We start from the raw sequence: 26,237 nt of genomic DNA, 5'->3' as shown, positions 1-26,237 counted from the left end.
TCAGTTGTTGAGGTTTTTGCCATGCCCCGTGTTATGGATGGTGCTTTCTGTAGTGGGTTTCGGATTTCATATTCACACATTTCCACAGAAACTCCGTCATTTGTCCGGTTATGGGAACCCTTAGCGTTTGCTAAGGTGATGACACCGCTCGCGGCTTTCTGTGTTTTAGAGCGACGCACTGTGGAAAAATCGAGCCGCTCCGCGGCAGAACACACACATAGCTGGAGGGATGTGAAGGTACGCAAACGTCTGCTGGAATGGATGTTTGGTTACTGGCCGGACTTTGTAGGCGCTGCCAGGAAGACCGGGGTGGGGGTGGGGGGGGGCTGTCAAGAAGGGGAATACCGTTCTAGTCAGTCAGTCGGTAAAGTGTGAGACATCAGAGAGGCCTCTGACTCAGGCCACACTGCTTGATCACAGAGCGTCTACTTCTAGAGCAAATATCCAACCACCAAGCCTTCCTTCTGCACAATTGCAAGCGCGACATGTATTAACAGCTGTCCTCTGCAGACAGTCGCAGGGCGCATCCAAACCAGCTCTCCATCGCCGTGTGCATGAGCAGCCGCGCGTGTCCACTCGGCTCGTCAGGGGCGAACATGGATCAGACAAGCGCTTTGATCAAGACACATGATATGAAAACAGATGAGAAAGAACGTTGTCCAAAGCTCCACGTGCATGCACAGGTATGAAAAATGCAGGCACACGCACACACACGCGCACAGACCCACACTTGGGTTCAGACTGGTTTCGTATCAGCAGCCACACGAGTCTCAACTTGCGGGGGAAACTCAAACCGGAGCCGTTTCCCTTTTAACTCTGAGCGTTGCTTTGGGACGGGACGTCCGAAGGCCGAAGGTTCACTCAGACGCGCGGGGGGGAGAAGGCGTCTGTCGCTGCGAGCGTGGTTACCGCGGAGATAGAAGTGGGCAGTGTGATTCGTACTAAGACACCCGGTTATTTATGCGACAGAAATGTTGCTCTGAAAAGAGGAGTTCAAACCCTCGGGCTTCAACGTCGGTTTGGTACACTTTCCCCGTCAAGCAAGTGGGTCAAAAATCCGCTGGCCCAAAGTCAAATTTGGGGTCCCGGATGGGTTCTTTGCATGGGTAGTAACTCTTAACCGAGATGAGAAGGAATCAGCATATGTTAGTTTATTTTTGAACATGAGTGAGTCTACTGGTAGTCCTTATCGGTGAGGCCTGATGGCCCCCCCGCCTCACCTGAGCACACCTGGCCGATCGCACTGCAAGTGTAAAAGTTTGACTTGTTGATTTCAGAAGGTTATGCAGCCTTCAATCCTTAAGATATATACGTGTGTGTGTGTGTGTGTGTGTGCAGTTGCTACAGTGATCTGGGGAAAGCACTGGAGACTTTTAAAGATGTAAGTCCAAAAACACAAAGGTAAAACTGGGTGCTTTTCCAAACCAAACCAACTTGTCAGTCTTCTTTCTCTCATTCGGCTGATATGGTGATATCATCTGCAGCTGCTAGACCGTGTGTGTCTGTGTGTGTGTGTTTGTGCGTGCATGCGTGTGTGATGGGGGGGGTTTTCCTGCACCGGCTACCTGCTGAGGTTTCAGAGCTGAATAAAGCATTTTGGCCATTAAGTGACTTTTTTGCCATTCGATTAATTAGCAGACTATTTTCATGAGGAAGCTGTTCATTAATGCTTAATGTCAGAAAATGGCCGTTAATGTGGGTTTGTGTTCTTTCAGTTTCGTTCTGAGCTGCACGATGCTTTCACTTAGAGGTGGAAGAAATGTACAGTTACACATTATTTTATTTTACTGTCTCCTGCTACAGATTACAGCCTGTTGGGTAGTGTCTGTGAGTCTGTGTGTCTGTGAGTGTGTGTCTGACAGAAGCCCACATTCCCAGCACCAGACAATGCACATTTCTGCAGTGTTTAGCAGTTTGAGTGGACACGCACACACACACACACACACACAGTGCATGAGTTAGTTTGAACCGCACAGTGAGTTAAATACAAACAGCCCTGTATTTCTGATCATGATTCCTATTGTACAGTTTAAATCCAACTTGCATCATTCTCTTTCACATTGTCACACAAATCCAGATTGCATAAATTGCAAAAATCTGCTCAAAATTTCAGTTCAGAAACTGGCTTCTAAAACAAATGTTTTATTTTCATCCTCATAATCATTGAGTGTACTTCATTAATTTTATCGTTGAATATCTGATAATCTGTTTGTCCCAATCAGTAGAATATTGAATGTTCATTTTCTATATATTTAGTGCTACAACATATTGTGATAACCGAAATCAGTTTTCCACTCGGTTCACATCGCTTCAATAACTGTTATTGAAGTTAGTGTTTGCTGTCTCAAGCCCACAGCCAACACTCTGTTATTGTTTGGACCAACTTCCTGCTGACTTTGTCCATCACTGCACCAGAAAAAAAACTTCAAAAAGCAATAAACCACACCGTACCGAACTCCCTTTTATTTATTTAAAACCACTGCAAACTTGACTCTAGTCTACACACTCGCACACCGAGCCGTGACAGGAAGAGTCGCTGAACTTGGACCACGATGACGTCATCACCATTTTGTCATGGCCTTCTACCAATCCGTGTTCAAAGATTGGTTGCTGTGCTGGATTAAAGAGTTGGAAGCTGCTCTCTAACACAACACACAGCGTTCTCTTTGTTTCTCAAAGAGAAATGACTCCCCTTCATTTTTGTGGTGTCTGGAATATAAAGATGTGAATGGAGCATGTTTTTAATGTGTGTGTGTGTGGAGGGATGCAGGATGATCGCCTTCGGTGTGATTCACAGCCTGGAATTCACTCCCCTCTACCTCACCGCTCTTCCATCCAGTTCATCTCCAGAGGAAACTGTGGATTCCCCGGAATGTGGGGAGGGACGGAGGGTCCATCCCCTGTTCTCGCCGCACCTGAACGCAGAAGCGCGCCCAAAAGAAAAATCCTTTTTTTATTTACACAATCTCTCAATTCAAGGTGACGTGGTAAAATGAGGCTGCTAAATTTACACTTTGTTTGCTCAAAGTAAGCCTGTCCTCTACGCCTCATAAATAATAAGTGTAACCATCGTGACTGTAAACCTCTTTCCATGGATGGAGGCGTTCACAGAGGGCCTCATGCATAGTGAATGAAGCCCTTGATGAAGTAGTTAATGGCTTCTCTCAGAGGAGCCTCTGAGACACCAGACGGCACCAAGGGCAGCAGCTCGGGGAGGAGCCCACTGGACTGGGACCAAACAACCCATTAGAATACAATCAAACGGGACTCCTGTCAGCTTGGGTTAGGGAGGAATATCGTATAATATAGATCAGAATAAAGCTAGTCAGTGCTTTACTCAGGTTAGTTAAAAGGAAATGGTTTCTCTATTAGTCTTTTGTTGTGTTGATATTATAGAGCCACAGTTAGTTCCAGCTAAACGCTAACATTAGCATACAAACACAATCGCTATAACATTCTTGTTTCTAGCTGGCAGGACTTTTTGTGGAGTTTTATCTTAATTCAAAGTAGTAGACCAGCTGAAGGTGGGTGTGGCTGTGAGTCTCCTTAATGACACGGCGAGGTGGTGCTTTCACCAGCACACAGACGGGAAACGACCGCTCCTCCCCCCCCCCCCCCCCCCCCCCCCATTGTTTTCAGGAGGCAACTTCACGGATCGTTTCCTGTCAGAGATCCCTTGGACACCCACAGACCCACAAAACTATGAAATGCAGCAACGGATGACCAACAGTCGGCATTGTTCCTAGTTCACGGCCGCCCAGCATCTCTACACTCGCTTGATAAAGTTCATATAATGCAGGTGGTCACAGCTAGAACATGACAATTTGTTTCTTATTTGAAACCCCAAACCTGCACAACAGATGCACCCAGTTGTCCATCTTCCTGAGCATGACCCAGTGTCTCTCTTCAGAAAGGACATTTGTGCATCAGAGGAGGCCTTGACTTCGCTGTGGGACACCGGATCTCCGAGCCCAGCAGGAAGGGGTCTTTTTCTTTTGATTACCTGACACCGCTTCACACGCTGGACCCATAAAGATGATGTCACAGATCACATCGTACGTTTGTGAGCCTTTGTTTTTATTTCCTCTCTCCTCTCTATCATTCGCTCCCGACTGAAGTGGCGTCGTTACACAGAGATGCAGTGGGGCAGTTTGTGCCCAAATTAGGTCTTTTGGGGCTTTTTTCCCCCTTTTTCCATCAGTGTACCTCATCTGATTCTGCAATGATCGGATGAACTCTGAAGCTGCTATGTGGCGCAGAAGAAACAAACCGATTTCTCTGACTTAAACCTGCCTCCGCAGCACGTGGACTCGGACTGAGGCTGCGGCGAGTAGCCATGGCAACGAACCACAGTGCAGATATTCATGTAATTCTAAGGTCTGCTAAGCCATGTCATGTTAGCTTCAGATTAGCATTTAGCTTAAACACAGCCTCACTAAGCCTGTAAAACACTTTCGGGTACCTAACAAACCTCAACCCTATTAGACATGTTATACTGTAGTGTTGACTGGCTAGACATGTTTAAATAAATATGAATTTAAAGGCGTCAGACGACACACATTCTCTGTGTTTAACAATGTGCCGCTGGTCCGGGACGACAAAAAGTCTTGTTGTTGGAACTGTAGAGCGACCGGGCCTCTAACCTGTAAATGTTTTAACGTTTTTACCCCCAGAGTTGAGCGTAAACAAGAGCTGTAGTGAGTCCTGATTTCTGAATTTGTCTCCTTGTTAATCCCCTTTGAATTGTCTTTGTAGTGGATTTAGTAGTTTAGCGTTATTCATCCTCAGTAAAAACACAAGCACCAATAATATAGTTCTACAAAAGCACTCTAAAGTATAATGACAGTGAGAGTATTTGCTTAAGTGCTAATGGTCATCTGCATTTTATGAGAATATTGAATTGATGGATGCAAGTATCTTTATTTAGTGTTGTTTTTAAAGCTCCTTGATGACGTGACGTCCCACAGCTTTAGTGTTTCTAAATCTGAGCTCTACAGTATGAGTCCTAACGCCGAATCCCTTTGAATAAATAACCAGGAGCAGTCTCATCCTCCAAATGTAGGCCAAACTCAACCCCCATCTCACACACACACACACACACACACACCTCTATTTTCCACCTAAATACTCCTGGCATCATCCAAATATCTCTCACACACACACTCCTATCCGTAACTGGTTCACCATGACGACTGCCACACACACTTTCCATACCCATCTCCTTCAGGCTTATACTAATACACCATGAAGCACATGCCAGCATACATATGTGTTCTCATCTGCTCTCTCTCTTACACACACACACACACACACACACACACACATACAGAAATATAGATCCACATCCACACACATTTAAAGATTTGGTATTAAATAAACTGTTTGAGCATTCAGTCGGTGGCAGCCTCTTCGCTCAGGTGTGTCATTAAATCCCTTCGGTGGTGTTTAGGTGTGGATGGTGTGTGTACGTGGGGCGTTTTAATTTAGCATGGATACTTAGATACATATATATTATTAATCCAATACATCCAAATCTGTGTGTAACAATAAAACATTAAAATGAAAAAATGCATACATTTAATGTCAATAACATTATTTGTGTGCAATGTTATTGACATTAAATAGAGACATTAGTGCAGTGGTTGTTCAAATAAACAAAGATTTAGCCAGAGGTGATTTGTTATACAATTACAAGACATTTGAAGTCTAGCGTTGCTTTTACGAAGCGTTTGTTTCGTAGCGATGACGTTTCCCTCATTTCGACTGTGTGAATCCCTTTTTTAAAACGCAACCAACCATCCGCAGGCGTCCTTCTCAAGGTTGGGAAACACATTCCTGGACATGTTGGTGATGGCAACAAATGTGATGAACAATAAGATCTGAAATGTTCACTCATAAATGGTGTATGAGGAAGGAAATGCATAAAATACGTCTTTTTTTTTTTTTTTTTTTTTGATCTTGAGAAAAAAAAAATGTTATTATCCAGAATTGCTTGAACACAGTGCCAGAAATAATGTTTGAAATTCAGAGGGGTGGGGGGTGTTGTGAGCGTGCCATCCCCCGCAGCCCTGCCAGTGGCCACACACACACACACACACACACACACACACACACACACACACACGTGATGTGCTGACAGCAGAGAAAGATGTGGGTCAGTGGTGGGGGTCTTGTTGTTGTATTTGACGGTGTGTGTGTGTGTGTGTGTGTGTGTTGACAGTGTGCCTGGTGCGTTGCCAGTTTAGAGGAAACTCCCCCTCTCTGGTCCTGTTAATGTCTGCCTTCCAGTACTCTTCCTCCTTGGTCTTCTGTATTGGTCTTTTGGTCTTTTCTTCATTTGTCCCCCCCCACCCCACCCCTTTTGTCCATTATTTTAATATCCTCGTCTCCACAAAAACTTGGTGACATGGAATATATTATAGGGTTTGTCAATTTGTGCTTTTTTAAAACAAATTAATTCAATCTGCATAATAGAAAACTATGGAATACAACTAAATGACATCTGGAATGAAGAATGAAACATTATCTGTGTAGAAATCAATATTTATCTGTGTGAGGCCCCACAATAATCACCCCAAACCCTCTAATTCTACACTAGTACTAATCCATGACTGTCTGCTGTTCACTGGGTCAGACACACACACACACACACACACACACACAGAGCCAGATGGAATGCAGCTGATAGACAGGGATGTCAATGCCTGTCATATACGAGCACAACAGAGACACTATCCTCATTAGTGGATTTATTTAGGTATTGCATTCTTATCTTTTATTGTTGTAATCCAAGTAGCGTTTCATTATATCCTGTTTCAGGTTGGGTTTTTAGAACTGAGATCAGGACCGTTGAGGTGATCCGAAGTGAGAGGGAGGAAATCTACGTTTCAAAAGAAGAGGCCTCAAACGTTGAGCTAATGGAAAAATAGTTGTGTCTTGGGGATTGAGAGGTATTAAATAATCTGGAACATCGGGCCACAGCCAAAGTTCAAATGTTGAGCTCGCGCCGAAGAGGTTTTTTCTCTCCTGTGCTCTCGGTAGGGTTTCGGTTCATTGTGGTTCTCCCTTAGCAATGAAACCTGTATGTGATATCTGACTGTGACACGTAGCTTACAGGAAGGTGACAATCTGTTCAACCATTGTCCACCTGTCTTTGTGTTCATTTTAATCAATGAAGATGTTTGTCCTTTCTAGCCTTTTAATGCATGAAAACTTGATATTTGTTGGTGTAAATGCTCAGCAAAGAACACCTCTGATATCTGGTGTGTGGTCTGTGGATTGAGATGTAGTGGATGGAGGCCATTGGAGTTCAGCTGGAAGTAGCCATCAGAAGATGGTCAGCATCTCAGCCCTTACCATGCTCCTCCTCCTCTCACATCAACAAGGCGATTTCATCCTCACAACCTTTTCTCTTTGGACATTCTCTGTAAACCATACAGATGGTTGTAGATCAGCAGTTTGTGACGAACACCAACCTCATTCTGATACACTCCAAGTTCTCTTCTACATGCCTAAATGCATCGAGATGCACTTTCAATTTGTGTTAACTAACAATGTACCTAATGAAGTGGCCTGTGTGTGTGTGTGTGTGTGTGTGTGTGTGTGTGTGTGTGTGTGTGTGTGTGTGTGTGTGTGTGTGTGTGTGTGTGTGTGTGTGTGTGTGTGTGTGTGTGTGTGTGTGTGTGTGTGTGTGTGTGTGTGTGTGTGTGTGTGTTTCCATTCAAGCTTTCTCAGCATGCTGCTCTGTCAGTGTGGCTTGAGTCACACTGACTACATGGGCTACAAGTATCACAATAACAATGCTGTGACAACTTAATTAGCTGTGTGGTGGGTATGCAGACTGATCTTTCTGGGTGTTCTTCTTCTCTCGCCCTACTTTCTCTTCCATGAAAGCAGGAAAATGGGTCATGCAGCATCAGGCGTGAACGTAGTTCTTGGTGTGAAAGAGTGAATTAACCCGCAGCCGCTTTGTCCTGAAAGGGGATTTAAGCGTGTCCTTGTGTCAGAGCGCCGCTCCGCTCACGATGGAGGCCCGAGTGAGCGGATGTGGGTGGATGTTCACTTACCCAGAGAACGGCTCTGTTACGCAACAGTCGTTTTGTTCTGAAGAACAAACGGAGCGAGGGAAACCTAGACGAGGGGGAAGAAGGACATATTCTTAATTACTTGTAAACGGATCAGGGTACACGTAAAGATACACTTTGTACAAATCTTTACTTTGTCATGAAGGCTATTTTCCTTCTGGCCATTATAAATCCAAGTTGAAACATATTTTAGTACAGACAACTAACCTCTGGGATGTGAAAGGTTTTTTTTTTATTTTCAGTTTATGGTCATTTATAGAGAGTTTAATCTGCAGGAGGCAAATTACTTTTGACATTAATTTGAGTGTTTAACATGATTTAAATGTTTGAAATAAAGAATGATGATGCAGTTTGACTTGAGTCAAAAAAAAGTGCACGTCTGTGAAAGCAACTTTGGGTGCATCAGCTCCGCAATGATTGTATACACTTATAAAAATAGATCATTTTGTAAATGTCAAGAGTTCCTCACTTCCCAAAACAGAAATATTTGATAGGAGTAGAAAAACAAAGTGGACTTGAGATCATTTTCTAAGGTCATATAAATCTGTCTAGTGGATGAGGAATGTTCCAGTAGCACAGGAAGAGTTTAGGGGGGGAGGGGTGTGTGTGTGTGTGTGTGTGTGTGTTTTTGTATGCGTGAGTTTGTGTGTTACATTCCTTAAAAAGCAAATCTTGTCTCATGCTTTATTATTTTAATATATATATTTGAGTAGGAATGTCTGTTTGTCCTCAGGATTTCTACATGACCTATTTCTTGACCTTGTCCATCTGCTACAACCACACACACACACACACTGTAAATCTATCTAGAAAAACATGGACGATTTGCAAATATGCGTTTTTGTTTTTCCCCGAGATGAAAATTAAACACATCCCCCCCCCCCCCACACACACACACACACACACACACACACACAAACCCCCCCACGCATCCACATTTTTGTGCAGTCGTTGATGCGTACAGCGATCCGCACATGCATGTTTGCACAGGCACGTGACTCTGCAGCCATGCAGAAAGTCTGACATGTCGTCATGGCGACTTCAGCTCATCCTATAACATTCTTCCATTTTATTTCCATGTGAGAAGATGGGGGAAAGATGTTAATAGGTTGCACTTCTTCGTCAACAAGAAGGCTAAAGTCGGCCTCAGTGTTCTTGGTGTTGTTGTACCGTTATTAATTCAGTGTTGTGCATCGGAGCGCACTGCCGACTGCAGCAGCAGCAGCAGCTACTGAAAACAAGCAAATCATCTCCAGCATCGTCATCCTCCTCCTCATCATCAGCACAAAATAGAGTCTGAGGCAGCGACTTTTACTCCCAACAGCACCTTCAGCATCCTGGAGGGACACGGTTTCCTCTGTAGTCAGCAAGTGGTGAGAACCCCCCACTGCCCCACCACGAATACCTCCACCCTCCTTCTGTCGGTTAGCTCAGTGAGTCTGAATCCACTTTCTGTGAGGTTTGTTTCAGATGGCCTCAGAAACCCTGAGAATATTTGATTTTTGCCATTCCATTTGGTGTGTGTGTGTGTGTGTGTGTGTGTGTGTGTGTGTGTGTGTGATGAAGCCTGTCATTACAGTACTGCAGGGAGGACTCTCTCTCCCTGCACAACCAGAGGATGCAGCCACAATACGTATATATACACTTTTTATCAGTACCAACGAAAAGTTAAACGCGCTTAGAGAAAAGTCAGCAGGTACGAGGACACACATTTGGCTCGTGATGAGCAGACGTGCTCTTTCGTGCGGAGTCAACAGTTCACGGTGGTTCATCCGGGTTCGGCGGCAGGAAGTCGGCGGCTGAGGCGGTTAAGCCACCAAGGTCTTCCGCTGTCTCGCCTCGTGCTCAGCTTGGCGGTTGACAGTGACGCCTTAAACGGTGACCACGCCCCCAGTGACGGGGGGGGGAAAAGTTTGACCTCTAGCTCCTTGCTTCGCAGTGTTCGCCATGAATTGACCCTCCGCCTGTTTCTGCTCACATTTAAACCCGAGGTTCATCCTTCTCCATTTTCCTCCTCTTCCTTCCTGCCTCCTTCCCCGGCGCGGCGCTGTTGGATGGCGGCGCTCGGGGTTAATGAGCAGGCCGGGGACATTCCTGTGTCTCAGCTGCTCAGCCTCCACATTCCTGCATTGAGTGTTTGCACCCCGAGTGGTTGTAGTTCACATCGAGGCGTGTTCTCTCGGTGCACTTCAACAAACAGGAAACACTCATGCTGTCCGTTACCAGTTTGTCACTGGATCCGAATGGACACATTTTATTTGTACTGGTTGGCTCAGAACTGCAGAGGTCACGGTGATCAAGAACGTTGTTGGGGAAATGTTTCATTTTATGTTAAAGCATGGATGATTAAATTATGTCCAGTAGCTTCAACTCTGCACAACTTCTTAATGATGTCATCATTATTCGTCAGCTACTAGTCCGTGACAGTTCCTACTTGGCTTTTAGGGTGAAAGATCTGTGCAGGAAGTACGCATTGATGCCAGTACAATTCATAAGCAATAAAATGGGAATAAAAGAAGCTCCTTTGACTTGTTATATCGTTCAGGATTGGTCAGTAGTAAGACTAGTAACCTGTGACACAGGTTTTACATGACCTATTACATGACCTCAGGCCTCTATCATCACTCTTCTCACTACTCATGGCATCATGTGCAGGCTCATTCGTGTGTGTGTGTTTGGACTAAGGTCCCTGCCGTAAATACTATGTAACGATGAACACTGCATTATTTTGGAGGTTAACCGTCGACAGTGCTTATAAATATCCGACACTGCGTGCACACACACACACACACACACACACACACACACTGCAGTGTGTTTGCAGCCGGTCGTTGCATCAGTGACTGTTTGCTCGGGGAATGAAAGCAGGCCTGAGTTGCTCTTTGTTTCCCAACCACATTGTTTTAAATAGCACTTCCTCTGACTCTGTGACCCATGATGCAACACTGCATGCGTGATTGAATATCCACGTTGCGGTGTTTACTGACAGAATCACTGCTGCGGTTTGTAAAGTTACATTTGCCTGAACATCAGAGTCGTGGGAGCAGTATTTAGCACGAGAACAAACAAATATTCTCTTGCTCCAGCCTCTGAAATGTAACAACTAGCTTCTTCTTGTTTTAGGTCAAACTAAACTGAATATATTTTTCAAATAAAGTAAGCATACTGACCCTTCACCTTTGGGCTCTGAACTTGTTGGAAGCATCACATTGTTTGCCCAATTCTAATAATACATAAAGAATGTGGCTATTCTTTTTCCAAGAGGACTTCAGTGTAGATGATCAACAAAGCAGGAAGTGACTCCACAAGACGTTGGGCACAAATCAAGTGAGGCTTTTCGTGCTTGGCCTTGTTAGAATCCAAACACTTAGAACAACAGGGGAAATGAACTCTCTGAGTTCTCGCTCTGCCAACAAAACAAAAGGAGTTCGGCGTCTCGAGAACAATGTGCCGTAATTGGCCTGACATTTCTCTGCCGCAGCCGATAACTGCAGTTGATATTGTTGTTGCCGAGCTTCAGCAGGATGTGATGTCATCAAGCCTGGCCTTGAGCGGCCAAACACTGACCGACCAGAGTGTGACGGCATCAGCGCCTGTGATCCAGCCGTCTGTCAAACGTGTTGTTAATCGTTCTGACTGGTTTGGATTGAGTGTTGTTTTACAGTTTATTGCGTACAACTTGATAAAACAATGTAATCTTACAATACGTCCTTCATAATGTTGGCACTCTTAAATTCCCCAGTAGCCTTCCCTATAACCTTGTGACCTGTCAGTAATCTATGATCATAAACCTGGGGGGAGGAGACTGAAGAGCAAAGCCAAGCTGACAATTGGACAATTAGAACAAAGACTTATACAACTGTTAACTTTTCACCATGCAAATCTGCACCATGTGATGAATTGGGAGTGGTTTATGGTTTGAATAGTTGAACTCAAACGTGCTCGTCTGCATCTGTAAAGGCAACATTTACGTGATCTTTTATTCTCCCCTCTCTCTCTCTCTGCAGACCTCTCAAAGAACAGACTGGCCGACGTCCCCTCGGAGGTCTGCCACCTGGTCGCCTTGGAGACCTTGAACCTGTATCACAACTGCATCAGGACCATCCCGGACAGCATCATCGCCCTGCAGTCCCTCACCTCCCTGAATCTCAGGTACGCACATTTACGCCTTCGTCTCAGCGCCTGAGAAGACCTGCTTTTCTTTTTCTCGCCTCAAAATGTCAGGGAGAACTTTTGGACCCTTTTGAGGGTTTTGCATTCTGGGTACAATGGAGTATTCATGCATCTCTGAAGCATGACTTTCTAAACAGAAGCCGATTTTGTCTGAAAGCCACTCAGCTTTTCACAGGTGATCTGTTGACCGCTAGTAGTGAGCATCAGGAACAAGAAAGGAGTATGTAGCATAATTACAATCCACATAATGTATTACATACTGAAAGCTGACTGAGGTTTCTCACATATGATGATGATGCATAATAGCTGCCATATAGTAAATTAAGATCAAATCTATTATTTTTGTACTTTTAATTAACTTGGTGTTATTACAGACTGCGCTCCGGACCACCTCGGAGTGAACAAACACAATGTTTTTGTTGTTTTAGTGTGAGCAGACTGTAACGTGTGTCGGCTTACTGTCCTCATGCTTTCAGTCATTGAACTAGGTAATTCGGACACACACACACACACACTGTCCTCTCTGAGACTCTCACTGCTCCTGATGTGAAAATTGGAGAACAATGTTAAAACGTACATATCGTATTACTCGATTTCAAATGGCAAATTCAAGAGCCCCCAAGGTTTGAGGCGTCATAGGTGTAACTTTATTGAATCAGATATTTTAATTAAAGAGCAGCAACACACTGTCAGAACAGCTCATTAGCATGACAGTACAATGTCATATACACACACACACACTGTGTGTGTGTGGCTGGCTCCTTGTCATTGGTTTCAGAGCAGTTTTACCCCTGAGCTCATTTGGATTAAATTGTAGCGTGTAAATATTCATCACTGTTTTGTTTTTGGTTGCATATTTAAGATTTCATTTTCAAGACGTATTTTTGTAGGCTTGATTTGTTATTTCTACATCAAAGCATTACATCTTTGTTGTTTTGTTTTTTTTAGACATTTCGGATCAATAAATACCTCCATAGTAGTGTTTCATCAGGAGTAGGATTCATCCTCAGGGAACCATGAATATCCAAAAGAAAGAGTCTAGAAAAGTATGTTTTAAATGACTACCAGCTGCATCAACCAATGACTCGTATTCACAAAACAGCAGTGGAATGAAAACCCATTAATTAGTGTTTTTATTAGAGATCCCAGAAGTGTTTTGTGTTACATTGTGATAGAAACCCAGCGTTGTGTCAGGGCTTCACACCTCAAGCCTTAGTGTGCTTTGTGTTGTACTTGTACGCTAACACTGAAACAAGATGTGCAACGCGGTAACATTCTGCTACTAAACATCATGGTCGCTGTTAGTGCGCTGATTTTAGCATTAAAGCAAAGCTGGAAGAGCTTATTGTTATTTTCTCCATCGCCTCCTAAAAGGTGTGTGACCAGCTGGACAAACTTACACATACGTTTCCTGAAAGTTATTTTCACAGCCGAGTCAGAGGGGGTTTTTACAGTCTTATGATGACTGTGTTTGTGTTTTTATTAATGTGTTTTTCTTTTGTTAGTAAGATTCATTCACACACAACATGAAGATTTATTTCAAGTTGAGTTATTTTGGGCAGAGATAGTACTTTTATTTAATTTAGTTTAGTTTCTATTCACGTCAACACCGAGCAGCTTTGAAAATTATGTTTTGCTGAACTATCACAGGAATACAAAGAAACCAGAGCCTATTTAACCTGGTTATTGTAAGGATTTCTTCTCTAAAGCAGAGGTGTGTGGCTCTTGGAGGAAGCGGAAAGGATGAACCGACGTCTAGTGTAGACATTTAAGAATCTCATAAAATGCGGTGGAAGTGAAAGTCTAGTTTCTCTGCTTTACAGATATGAGACACAAGCGCTGAAAGCAGTCCACGTTTGTGTCAGTTTGACAGTACAAAAATAAACAGAAATCTTCTGCCTTCCGTCAGACCTTCCTTTCAAACATCACAGTGAGAATTCAGCCTAAAAATAGTCAAACATCCTGAGCCGATCAGCAGGACCATCAAGTCGGATACGGCACTGTTTTTTTAAAAATTTGTTTGCTGCCAGGTGAGTAAGAAAGCCTTTATAGTCGGGTCCAGACTACTGTGCGTCACAGAGGAAATGACCTGCACTGGTACCCTCTAGTTTCACATGTTTGCATATAAACACATGGACAAACAGCCAAAGAGCCCCCATGAGGCTTTTTGTTGTCTCTCTGTTACCAAACCACTCTTTCTTGAGGGTGGATTTAAAAGCACACATCATAGAACCTGTTGTTGTTGTTTCATTTTTAATGCAGCGATGGAAGATTTGGTGTTAAAATATTCATACGTGCGGCTCCCGCTTCTCGTTCGCTTTCTTCCTATAACGCAGGAGTCTGGCTGAATTGTTGTATCAAAAGTCCCGTGGTGGTGACTAATCGAGGGCGTGATGCTTTGCTTTGCGTTGCAGCCGTAACCAGCTGGGCGCCCTGCCGGCCTGTCTGTGTGGTTTACCTCTGCGAGTTCTCAACGCCAGCAACAACAAGCTGGTCAGCCTGCCGGAGACCATCGGACAGCTGCATCGCCTCATGGAGCTGGTGAGACGCTTCGCACGCCGCCCGCATTCACCGGAAACGTTCACACGGTGTCAAAGGTGCAGAAATTCTGTACTCGGGAGTGGATCTGTTGCCTCCACGTGGCGACGGGTGCCGTGGACTCGTCGGTCAGATTACAAATGGACATGTTTCTGTTATGATAAAGTGTTGTTAGCTCTCTCTCTCTCTCTCTCAACAGAAGATGTGTTTTTTTTTTCTTCTTTTCTTTTCTGCAGGACATCAGCTGCAATGAGATCACGGCTCTTCCTCGCCACATCGGCAGACTCAAAGCCTTACGGGAACTGAACGTTCGCCGGAACCTCCTCTGCGTCCTGCCAGAAGGTGCGTTTTTTCCTCTTCGCTTTCTTGTGTCTAAAAACAAAAATGAGGGTCTTGTTCTTTTGGGGCGACTGTGTACATAAGAGACTGGTCCTATTAAGACTTAGTTTTCTTTCAGAGACTATTCACGTTAAACAAACCACACACACACACACACACACACACACACCCTATTGTCTATGTGTTTGTGTCTCTTACGCTTGAAGAAGGCAGTTTTAAAAAGCGATGACTATTCTATCGATTGTAATTGAAAAGTGAATTCATAATAGAAAATGTAGTAAATCAAGTTGGAGGTTGTTTTATGGGAGGACTAAGCTTTGAGTGGAAGAGAACATCACATATTATTTTGCAGAGTGTGTAAATCAGGTCTTCCAAACCAGAGAAAGCTGGAGGAGTCAGAGTGGCACAAAGCGACCACACTGGTTCAACCACAGACTACCTGAGGCGACGAGGTCTGCTGCTGCTGCTGCTGCTGCATTGTGAACCTCCTCCTCCTCACGCTGGATTAAAGTCAAGTCAATTTTATTCAGAGCTTTGAGCTTTCGGTCTGAACATCTCACGGATCTCTGTGTTCTTTGATCCTTTGTCACGGAACGCGTTTACTTATGAAACGGAAACGTTGCACCAAATCAGATCGACAAACCTGATGGAAGAATGGTGTATTTTTATCCTGTAAGCCGGTGTCGGGCCTCCGTCGTGGCAGCCCAAGCGACTTTATTACCTCCCACACAAGGTTTTAATTATGAGCCCCGGTCAGGAGGAGTCTGTAATGAGCTCTGAGTCATAATTCAGGCCTGTAAGTGCGCAGGATGTGACTCCACGAAGGGTTTCTTCTTCCCACAAATTCAAACATCAGTCTGATCTGTTTGTCTTTCACGTTTGAACACACACACTTAAAAATACACAGTTTATTTATAGAGCGCCCGAAGGAACCAGGAACGAAAACCTCTAAGGGTTTTACATCAAAAGAGGGACACAGTTAGACATTTATGGAATACTAAAACTTTTAAATCTAATTACATCACAAACTCAAACAACCAAAAGTGACACTGACAAGTCTGTTTTCTCTGGCTTCTCTGCAGTCTAATCTGTGGTTCGATTGGATGAGTTCAGACTATGATTTGTTTCAGCCGAGTTGTGCTAACCTTACTCTGATCTTTTTTTGTATCTAATGTGAAGGTTAATAACATTAATTCCAGCTTCTTAGATGCATTATTGTAAAAATGGGAAGCTGTTTTTATTTAAATGCAGACATTTTTGATGCAACGCGTCCAGTTTCTTTCATCAATGACGGGTGATTTCTTTTATTCTGATTTAACTCTTTCTCAGTGGGATGTTTCCTTTTTCTTTTCCTTAAAAATTTGGTTTTCTAACAAATCCTTCATTTAAAGTAAGATCTATTTTCGTAAAGAGGACTTTCCACAACTTAAAGCTTGAGACACCACTCCGAGGTGGAGACTGGTCCCTTCAGCCATCTGACCTCGATCAAGCTTTTTTGTGTATGAAAATGCACACTCGCTCTCTCGGCCTCATTGGTTGGTGGTGTCCCTTCACCTCAGCCGGGTCACTGTGGTTCACTCCACACGGGATTATTTCCGTCACTTTTGAAGAGGAGATCAGGGAGAGCTCACAGGGTTGATGAGGGTTGTTGCTGAGTCGGCAGCCCATGAGCAAACCATGCGCGCGCCGCCCAATCACACGTTGTCTGACCAGGCAGTTTGGGGTTTAATTTATTTGTCTTGAGGCCGATGGCACTGATGCAATATTTGTCAAAAATCAGTTTTAAAATCTACTTGTAAGTCATAGAAAAAAGAATCTCTATTATTTCACTACTTGTCTTTTGATCATACTTTTTTTATTTGTTGCTATCAACATAATCAAGTGAGAGATATAAATAAAGAAAACCGTGAGTGACACGATGCATTAAGAATGTGATGAATAGCTTTCTTTTAACCATTTTAAGCTGGCGTACTGCAGGCTTGTCATGTGACCCCAGTTGCATTCTCATTGAACACTAAACAGCTTTCTGATGTCACATTTCTCAGGGACTAAAAATACAGTCCAGGCAGTTATTTCCCTTCTAATGAGGAATAAAGTTCACACGAATAGAAACGGTTGAGACTTTCGTCTGCTAACAATTATAAACCACCTCTGCATTGTTCTGTGTGATGGGAAACATGTCTGCGTTTTGAGGTGTGTGTGTGTGTGTGTGTGTGTGACCGGATTTTAACTCTTATGAATAGAATAAGATTTCTACTACTACGACCTGCTAATAAAGCCTCCCTTTACTCACAATCTGTACGGTACATTTATTCTTCCTCAAGCTTTATGAAAAATTAACGCAGAAACTATGTTAAATAACTTGTGTGTGTTCCTGTGTTCTTTTTGCAGACTTGGCTGGCCTTCCCCTGGTGAAGTTTGACTTCTCCTGTAACAAGGTGTCCACCATCCCGGTGTGTTACAGGACGATGAAACAGCTGCAGTCCCTTCAGCTAGAAAACAACCCCCTTCAGAGTCCACCTGCACAGGTACACACACACACACACACACACACACACACACACACACCTCAAATGCAAGATGAAGTCATGTGACCTCACAAAGCGACTCAGCGTGTGTTGCATTACCAGCTGGAAGTTAAAACTGTGGAAAACTGATGCAATGTGTCAGTGGGATGATGGAGATAATACATGTATTTGCATTTATTGACCTGAACTTGATTGACTGAACTTCATGCAGCAGTGTAACGGACTCAACGACATTTTGATGACATCATATTGTTCTAAGCAGCTGATCCCAGAGCTGTAGAATAGAAGGAGAAATCAGATGTCCCGATGTCTGTTACAGGAGATTCAGATTTAGATTATATTCTAAAACTGCTCCAGTATTTGATCAAAAGCAGATAAAGTTCACCAGAAGCAGAAGGGACACATTCTCACTCCTGGTGTTTTCTGGAAGTTAAAAGAGTAAAAAGCAGAGCGCTCTCCGCCTGCTGGAATGAATAATCTAAATATTAATATCTAAGTGGTAGCTGTCATGTCTTCATTTGCGCACTAACCTCCCGTCTTATCCTGCTTCGTATCTAATTCAGAATATGATGTTTACACGCAACATGAGAAATCTGGTTACTCATCTCCATGTAAACAGGATCATCAGTGTTCGGCTCCCTGATCGTCTGCCTCGTGTTTTAATGCCTTTTCACAAAGCAATGTTTACATTTGCAAAGCATAAGATATATTAGTGCACCTGTAAACCACCATTAATATGTTTAGTGATACAAGTTTTAATGGTAAATATTAGCATTCCTTTTAACTGTGTCTTGCATGGGAGGGGACGCACATGCACTGCCTCACTGTGCCCAGAGCGGCGTCCCCTCACCAGCTGCAGGACAAAAGACACTCTGGGAATGTTAAACAAAGGCTGCTCCAAGAGTTCAGTGACTCAGCAGTCAGGTGGATGTCTGAGTGGAAACGGTTTAATCTTTCTTTTCCTTTTCAGATCTGTATCAAGGGAAAAGTTCACATATTCAAGTATCTGAGCATCGAGGCGTGTCGCAGTGAGAAGATGCCCGACTCCCTCTACCTGCCTGCCATCGAGAGACTCAGCCTATCGCGGCCCACCACCGGCAGGTCAGTCACCGCGGCAACGCAAATATCCTCCAATCCGCTCTTCTGCATCAGTGCGGTTGCCGTGATAGGAAATCTCTCTTCCTACATTTGTTTTCCTGCTGATGTCAATTGTTAAAAGTTAGTGTGAGGAGTGAAAAAGAACAGCTGCCCAGTAAAACACACACTTGCACACATTGTTGATGAAGCAAATTGATGATTAAAAAACTGATCAATCTCTCTCTCAGCAAGAAAGCAGAAAAAAATCTTCTCCAAAATATCAAAAGTGTCTTTATGTGAAGTTTCTCTTATGTAAGCGTCCTCGGTTTCTCAGGCTGCAGCCAAATCCTCCATAAGTCAGCTGAACAGGATCCTTCCTCTGGGTCACACTCGCTGACTGTCTGCCGTAAGACATTTAGGCCTTAATTATACTGGTGGATGCAGGATTATATCTGATTGCCGGATGAAGGAAAAAAGAAACAACTGTGGAGGAAATGAAGGGACAAAACAAATGATGGCAATAAAGAAAAGGAACAAATGTATGAAATGGGAACTGAGAAATGAAGGAGTGAATCCAGCTGAAAGATAGGACGCAGGAACAAAGACACCTATGTATGAATGTGAGCAGGATGGGAGGTATACAGATTAAGTTAATCAACAAAAGATTAAAACCATAAACGTACAACTGAGGGAACCAGCAAAGGCTGGAAGGAAGTGACCGATGTACCGGAAGCACCGATGTACCGGAAGCACCAGCAGACGGTCCAAAGTTCGTCGATTCCATTCACAGCTGGTGGCATCCACCTTGTTCGGGGTGTTTTTGGAGTCCAGAACACCACGAGTAGACAAAAGGCCAGTTGACGGTGGTGTGGTCAATGGGATTTAAATGATTGTAAGATTGAGGGAGGGAACAAAGGGATGTTCACTCCTTCAGGAATAAGGAACAGGTATTTTCCTGAAATGAAGGGACGAGCTGAAGCGGATGGAGCACGGTGAGAGGATGTGGAGCTCTGTAATGTGGGCCCACAGAGAGGACTCCCCACAGAGAGGACTCTCAACACGTGGTTCCTTTCCTCTCCAGCACCATCACACAGTCACACAGATCCTCTCCAGTGGTCCCCCTTATTCTGTAGTTCTCTGGGGTTTCAAGTTGAATTCTCCATCTTCCTCCATCTAGCGCTTCCTTTTTTTCACGCTATTTTTAAACGATATTAATTTGTGCGCGTGCACAACTCTCAGCGCACATTATCGCTCCGTTGCCTAGAGACTGTGAGCTAGTTCCCCAAATCGTTGGTGTCTTCAAAATGATTTTATTTAAGAAAAATCGTCATCAGGTAGATTTGATCAACAGAAGCAATGAAGTTGACAAACTGCAAAATAAATGAAAAACAATCCATTTCTGAGTGATATGTACATGAAACCGCTGGATGGAAACCCACTTTGAGGGAGGGAGGGAGGGAGGGGGGAGAGAGAGATTTGCTTTACCTCCCAGGCTCTTCATTTAGCCGCCCTCCCCACACAGACCTCACTTGCGAATGTGTGTCAGGTGTGTGACACGCGTTGTGTGTCTGCAGTGTGGAGGACATGGAGCAGCAGAAGAAGCAGGACAGCGACTCAGGAGTCGGCAGCGACAACGGAGACAAGAGACTGTCCGCTACCGAGGTACCCTGTGTGTGTGTGTGTGTGTGTGTGTGTGTGTGTGTGTGTGTGTGTGTGTGTGTGTGTGTGTGTGTGTGTGTGTGTGTGTGTGTGTGTGTGTGTGTGTGTGTGTGTGTGTGTGTGTGTGTGTGTGTGTGTGTGTGTGTGTGTGTGTGTGTGTGTGTGTGTGTGTGTGTGTGTGTGTGTGTGTGTGTGTGTGTGTGCGTGTGTGCGTCTTCTGTGTGATTGTCTCCATATGCTTTGGTTCTGGCGCACGTTTTGCATAATTTTATTTACACAGAAGACTCCACTTGTCATCGGAGACATTGACATTAAAGCTAGATTATTTTATGATCATTTATTTTATCACTGTTATAACACTGAACCTTTCCATTTGGACTTCTATCCTCAGTGTATCAGTAAAACTGATTATTATAAGATTATTAACCATATTGTTAGCATTAGAAGAAACCTTTTGAACAGGATGGTTTGGTGAGTAAAATAATGCGACTGGAGCTGCAGTAAAGCACATTTCTCCTTATACAGTTTTACACTTATAACAAACACAATCTCAAAGCACTCACATTTGTATCAGTAGCTGCTATGCTAGAAAGTTCTTTGTAAATCCATCAAATAGTTTGATCGTTCATTAATCTTACAATAATTGTTCATATGAAATCAAATTAAAATGCTGATAAATGCTTAAATATTTATGAAATATTTTAAAATGTCCAAAATCCCAAACATGCCCAATACATTCTTTTAGCATTTCAGTAGCTGGAGGCAGTTGATGTTTTTTTTTTTTTTTTTACTTCAAATCTTAAAACTTTTAATCATTCATTTTTGTTCATTTATTTGTGTTTCAGCCGTCAGATGAAGACAGTCTGAGTCTCAACATCCCGATGAGCCACATCACGGAGGAGGAGGGAATCAGTAAAGACGACTCCAGTGAACACATCAGCTCCCTCACAGGTACGCGCACACACACACACTCACACTCTCTCACACACACACACACAGTGGACAGGACGTGGTGGTGATTAAACAACACTCTTGTGTCCTGTGCTCTCACACAGAGGAAACCAGACTGAACAGAGGCCTTTCCAGACCGCTAATAATATGACAGTGTGTGTGTCTGCATTATAATGGTTTATTTTTAAAAACATTCTCAAATCTATTTTTATTCTTTAAATTGCCTCAACAACAAGAAGCTGTGAGACGTCCGAGGAAATGAAAAAATGCTTTTTTAGGCCTTTTTGTTTGACGAGTCAATTTGTTGACATGCTTTGTTCTGGATTGTTCTGTCAGCTTTGCTTCTCTAGCCAGCTGTTAGCTGTGTGGAGTGTGTGTGAGTATCTGGACTCTTTTAGAGAACAGCAGCGGCTCCCCAGATAACCGTTTAAATAGACTTCAATCAGGTCAGAGCTGAAGGGAGGTCGTCTCTACTGAGCTGAGACGAGGGGAAAGACGAGTTGTCTTAATGGTGTAAATAAAGCTTGTTAACATTATATAGACGTACATTATAAACGCAGCAGGTTTTCTGTTCACTCTTTAAAACATCCACATGTGTTATTGTTCATTTCTGACCTGCACTATTCCCCTTTCCACACCCCACTCGTGTAACATAAATACTGGAACCTGATTGGCTCCCAACAAGTTGTGATGTCATACATCCAGCAGGTGCTTCCTGGTGTTAACTTGAGTTTTGAGAGGAGGAGCGACTGAACGTGAAAACAAAGGAACTTTAAAATAAAAAGGAAGAAAATACCAAAACTGTAGAGCAGTTTAAAAAACATTTAACTTTACTCATTTGGCTGTTTTTTACCATAAATAGATTATGAATATTATTTAGCATTGATTTCATTTCCCTGTTCAGTCCCTTCTGTCGTTCCTCACGGTTCCCGTTTGCTTTCATTCCAGCAGACCCAAACTCCGACTCAGTCCGTCTGATCGAGGAGAGCCCTACGGAAGCCCTGAAGGACCAGTTCAGCTACCGAGACTCCGCTCTCAGCACTCGCTTCGTCAACTACATCAAGGCAAGGCTTCCCGCTGCGCTGTTTCTCCTCCGTCAGTTTGTCATTAAAGATTGATGCCTCCGTGAGCGAGGAGGCCCTCGGGAGGGGAGAGGAGTTACATAAAGCTGCTCCACTGTGTTCCAGCGTTGGTTCCGCTGCTCCTGAGGTCTGTGGTTTGTTCTAATGGAGCCTCGAGTGTCACTTTGTGTCAATCATTTGCTTCTGGAGTTAGAGGTTTGTTGCAGTGCTCAGCAGTGTGAGAGAGACTGTCCTGTTATAGCTGCTTACGTCACAGGGAGCCTGTGGAGACTCAGCCCGCGCCCAAATAAGGTCTAAACTCAAAACAAAGTGGACAACACGGAGCCCTGTGATGAATCATCGTTCAGTCGAGCCCGAGCGCTGAGGTTCAGTAAGCTGCGGTCATTAGTGTAACTATGACAACGTCCCTGAGCCGTAACGCGACGGGGATCGAGCCAAAACCAAAGACGAACCATCGCCGTGAACAGTCAGAAAAGGCTTCAGTGCCTCTGACTTAACTATTGAGTAATACAAGTATTTACACGATCCGAGACAATGAAAACAACCCAAAAGAAGCTAAACTTCCATCACAGCTTCTTTACCCTCTTTTCTGCTCTTCTTGGTTCTACTGTAACTACTGAAGTTGTGTGCACTCACTGTCCCTGCACTCGTTAAGACTATTGTAAATATTTTAGGGGCGCTCGCTCTCAGCTTGGCCTCCACATAAAAATTGGTTTAGGCTGGATAAACGTTTCCAACCTGTCTCGTCATCTGACTGCTTCTGAAGCCGTGTCATGTGACTGTCACCAAAGAAGGGTGGAAGGTCTCCGCTAAAACAAGGATTCAGGCTAACAAAGCTAATAGCTAATAGCTCCCGGTTAACCCATCCCTCCCACTGGGGGAGACGAGGAGACGGAAGGATGGAAGGACCTGATCAAGGAGAAGAAGCGTTTGTCACAGATTCCCTATTGTTGAGTTTGTGTACCAGGGGACGGCAATAATGTCTCTGAATTCTGGCCAATGGCTGAACCAGTCTGTGCATCATGTGACAGCTGCAGCTGGTGCTGACGTGTGTGTGTGTGTGTGTGTGTGTGTGTGTGTGTGTGTGTGTGTGTGTGTGTGTGTGTGTGTGTGTGTGTGTGTGTGTGTGTGTGTGTGTGTGTGTGTGTGTGTGTGTGTGTGTGTGTGTGTGTGTGTGTGTGTGTGTGTGTGTGTGTGTGTGTGTGTGTGTGTGTGTGTGTGTGTGTGCGTGCGTGCGTGCGTGCGTGCGCGCAGGGTCGGACCGCCGCAGACTTCGACGAGCCCCTCAGGATAGAAGAAGACGCACAGTGGCCATCACAACAACTGTAGGTATCTGTTTGTTTTTCTTTTTCTTTTATGCTATCAAGGGCTTTTATGCATCACAATAGAACAGTAAATTAATGTAAAGATGAAGTGAAAAGAAAACTACAAAAACAATTACAGAGAAAAGATGATTGAGCTTTTAAGGAATTAAATATGCTAATAATCTGCAGGTTGTTAATATTTATGTTGCTTCTGCATTATAGAATATTCAAGCAGTCTGACGTGTAACTGCAATAATCGACCACGGTTGTAATTTGTGAGATATAACATCGTCTTTTTGATCCCAGGTCGAAGGTCAAAGGCGGCACAGAGTACCACATTGACATGATCAACCAGCTGAAGGAGGCTGTGGAGCTGCTGCAGGATCCCAGCAGGTGAGAGCCGCCACAACACCTGAGAATTACAACATCAAAGGCCCATCAGCAGTTTTAGCATTTCTTCTATTCAATGTTTAACTCGTGCGTTTGTTGCCAACTAGTCAGTCTGAAACATACTAGCTTGTTTTCCTGAAACTTCCCTTGTTAAGAAATAGGAAAGTAAATGATCAGAACTTCGGGATTCACATCCCAAACTTGATCAATTTGATCAAAAGCTCTTGGTATGTTTTAAGAGAACTGTGGAGTATTAGTGATTTGATCAAAAGGATTTCGTAATGTGTCTATCAGAGGGAACGCGGAGCAGGACGACCTGTCTGGAGTTCAGCTCTATCCGGTGGAGATGGTCACCGTGGAGGACTCCCTCAAGTAAGATATTTATTTTGTGCTTATGAGCTGCAGTATCAGGTGACCTTAAAATGATGTCTAAATTCAGGTTTACATTTTAACCAAATTTCTCCTTTCTCCAGTGGGCAGGACAGCGATGACGGCATCACCACACCAAAGGTACCCGGTGTAGAACTTTAAAAACAAACTTAACGTTGTACACAGAAAAAAACAACATGCTGTCATCGGCATACAGAATGATAATGGAAACCTTTCTGCAATGACAAAGAGTAACAGCCTCTGTATTTACATTAAATAGAAGTTTCTAGTTCATTCGGTCTTTGGTGACAGCTTGTGTCTAGTGAGAAAACAATTGTGGTCTGTTGAGATAAACGTTTATTTTCTGGAGTTTTCATAACGACAGTTTGGAGCGGAATCTTGAAATGGCAAATTGATACTTTAAACATTAGTCAGATGGAAGAAGTTCTTGATTGTAAAAATCCACAAGAATTTCAGAAAAGCCGTTGCTGTATACTCAGTACTCGGCTGTATACTCAGTACTCGGCTGTATACTCAGTTGTATATTGACTGCCCCCCCCCCCCCCCCCCTCAAAAAAAAGAAAAAAGTCAAACAAATGTCTGTCACTGTTAGCAGAGGCCAATGAAAATCAGCGGTTTGAAATGCTGCACATGGTGGCTTTAAACATAGACTGTAGTGCACTTTCCTACATTTTCTTTGATAAGTTTATGCACGTTATATAAATTCGACGGGTTTTTGTTGCTGTGAATTCAAGCCGATGAAGTATGTAAGTCATTCAGAAACCATTTAAGGTCATTTAAAGCCTAAACGTTTGATGCGTTCTGTAGCAGCACACGGAGGAAGGTGGCTATGAGTTCCAGAAGAAGAGACAGATGATTCTAGAGAAGGCCAGGTTTCAGGCCCAGCATGCATGCCGGGAGTATGAGTGGCATATGTCAATCAAGGTAACGGTAGCACCAGACCACTGGATGTAGGCTCTGTCCCACCTCTCAGAGGCAGCTGTCCTCGGTCGTCCAGTAAAGTCACTGTTTCCCTGTGTGTCCGTGTCCGCTGTGAGCGAATAAACCACACTGAGCCTTCGCATGTGGCAGCAGGTCTCACATGTGAACAGGGTGCGCAAACGTTTATTTACTGCTTCGCTTCACTCTGTGCTGAAGTCGATTTGGATCAAAGTGGTGGCAGGTGAATTTACGTTCATTCTGTCTTCCATGTTGTGTGTGTGCGTGTGTGTGTGTGACGAGTTTGTTTGATAAGCAACCGGCACAGTATCGCCACCCGATTATTGATCATTTGTACGCTGCAACACACCAACTGTTTGGATCCATCGTGAGATAAATGTCAATACATTCATGTGATGTTTGGAAAGAACGCAAAAAAAGCCTTCAATCAAACCGACATTACCGTTTACAGCCTCCCGCCCTCCAACTGAGAGTCTTCAGCGTGTTACGGAGACTGTAGAACAATGCTGCTTTCTTCTCCCAGACGGGTCCAACAATGCTCCGAAGCAAAAAGAGCGAACGCCCCACAAAGTGTGTATCAAGACGGGGAAAACGGCAACACACACACAGACACACACACAGTGGGAGGATCTTACTGACTCGTAGCTTTCAAGAACCTAAACCACAACAACCTCAGTGAGGACAAACGGCCCTTTGTGGGCATCTCTCAGCCTGTTTTGGTTGAAGGTTAAAGAATCTGATCTATTGAAGTCAAATTCCAGTCAGCTTATTTCTGACCCCCCC

General features: G+C 43.9%; 1 protein-coding gene across 8 annotated transcripts in view; it reads left to right on the top strand.

The window, feature by feature from the left end:
* Nucleotides 1-26,237, top strand: part of lrch1 (leucine-rich repeats and calponin homology (CH) domain containing 1) — a 40,124-nt gene that overhangs the window by 1,774 nt on the left and 12,113 nt on the right. For 4 of the 8 annotated variants that reach the window (XM_037487959.2, XM_037487955.2, XM_037487961.2 and 1 more), the window contains exons 2-14: nt 12,092-12,236; nt 14,672-14,798; nt 15,032-15,137; nt 17,526-17,662; nt 18,633-18,763; nt 20,314-20,401; nt 21,244-21,349; nt 22,298-22,413; nt 23,686-23,756; nt 24,042-24,128; nt 24,420-24,497; nt 24,599-24,635; nt 25,323-25,439. In XM_037487959.2, the coding sequence (XP_037343856.1) occupies nt 12,092-12,236; nt 14,672-14,798; nt 15,032-15,137; nt 17,526-17,662; nt 18,633-18,763; nt 20,314-20,401; nt 21,244-21,349; nt 22,298-22,413; nt 23,686-23,756; nt 24,042-24,128; nt 24,420-24,497; nt 24,599-24,635; nt 25,323-25,439 (1,346 nt within the window). The remainder of the gene's footprint in view (nt 1-12,091; nt 12,237-14,671; nt 14,799-15,031; nt 15,138-17,525; nt 17,663-18,632; nt 18,764-20,313; nt 20,402-21,243; nt 21,350-22,297; nt 22,414-23,685; nt 23,757-24,041; nt 24,129-24,419; nt 24,498-24,598; nt 24,636-25,322; nt 25,440-26,237) is intronic. The other 4 variants (XM_037487957.2, XM_037487960.2, XM_037487956.2 and 1 more) reach the window with 3 other exon arrangements.

The sequence above is a fragment of the Pungitius pungitius genome, chromosome 10 (genome assembly GCF_949316345.1).
Source record: "Pungitius pungitius chromosome 10, fPunPun2.1, whole genome shotgun sequence".
In the NCBI taxonomy this organism is placed as follows: domain Eukaryota; kingdom Metazoa; phylum Chordata; class Actinopteri; order Perciformes; family Gasterosteidae; genus Pungitius; species Pungitius pungitius.
This window is presented reverse-complemented; position numbering and strand designations above follow the sequence as displayed.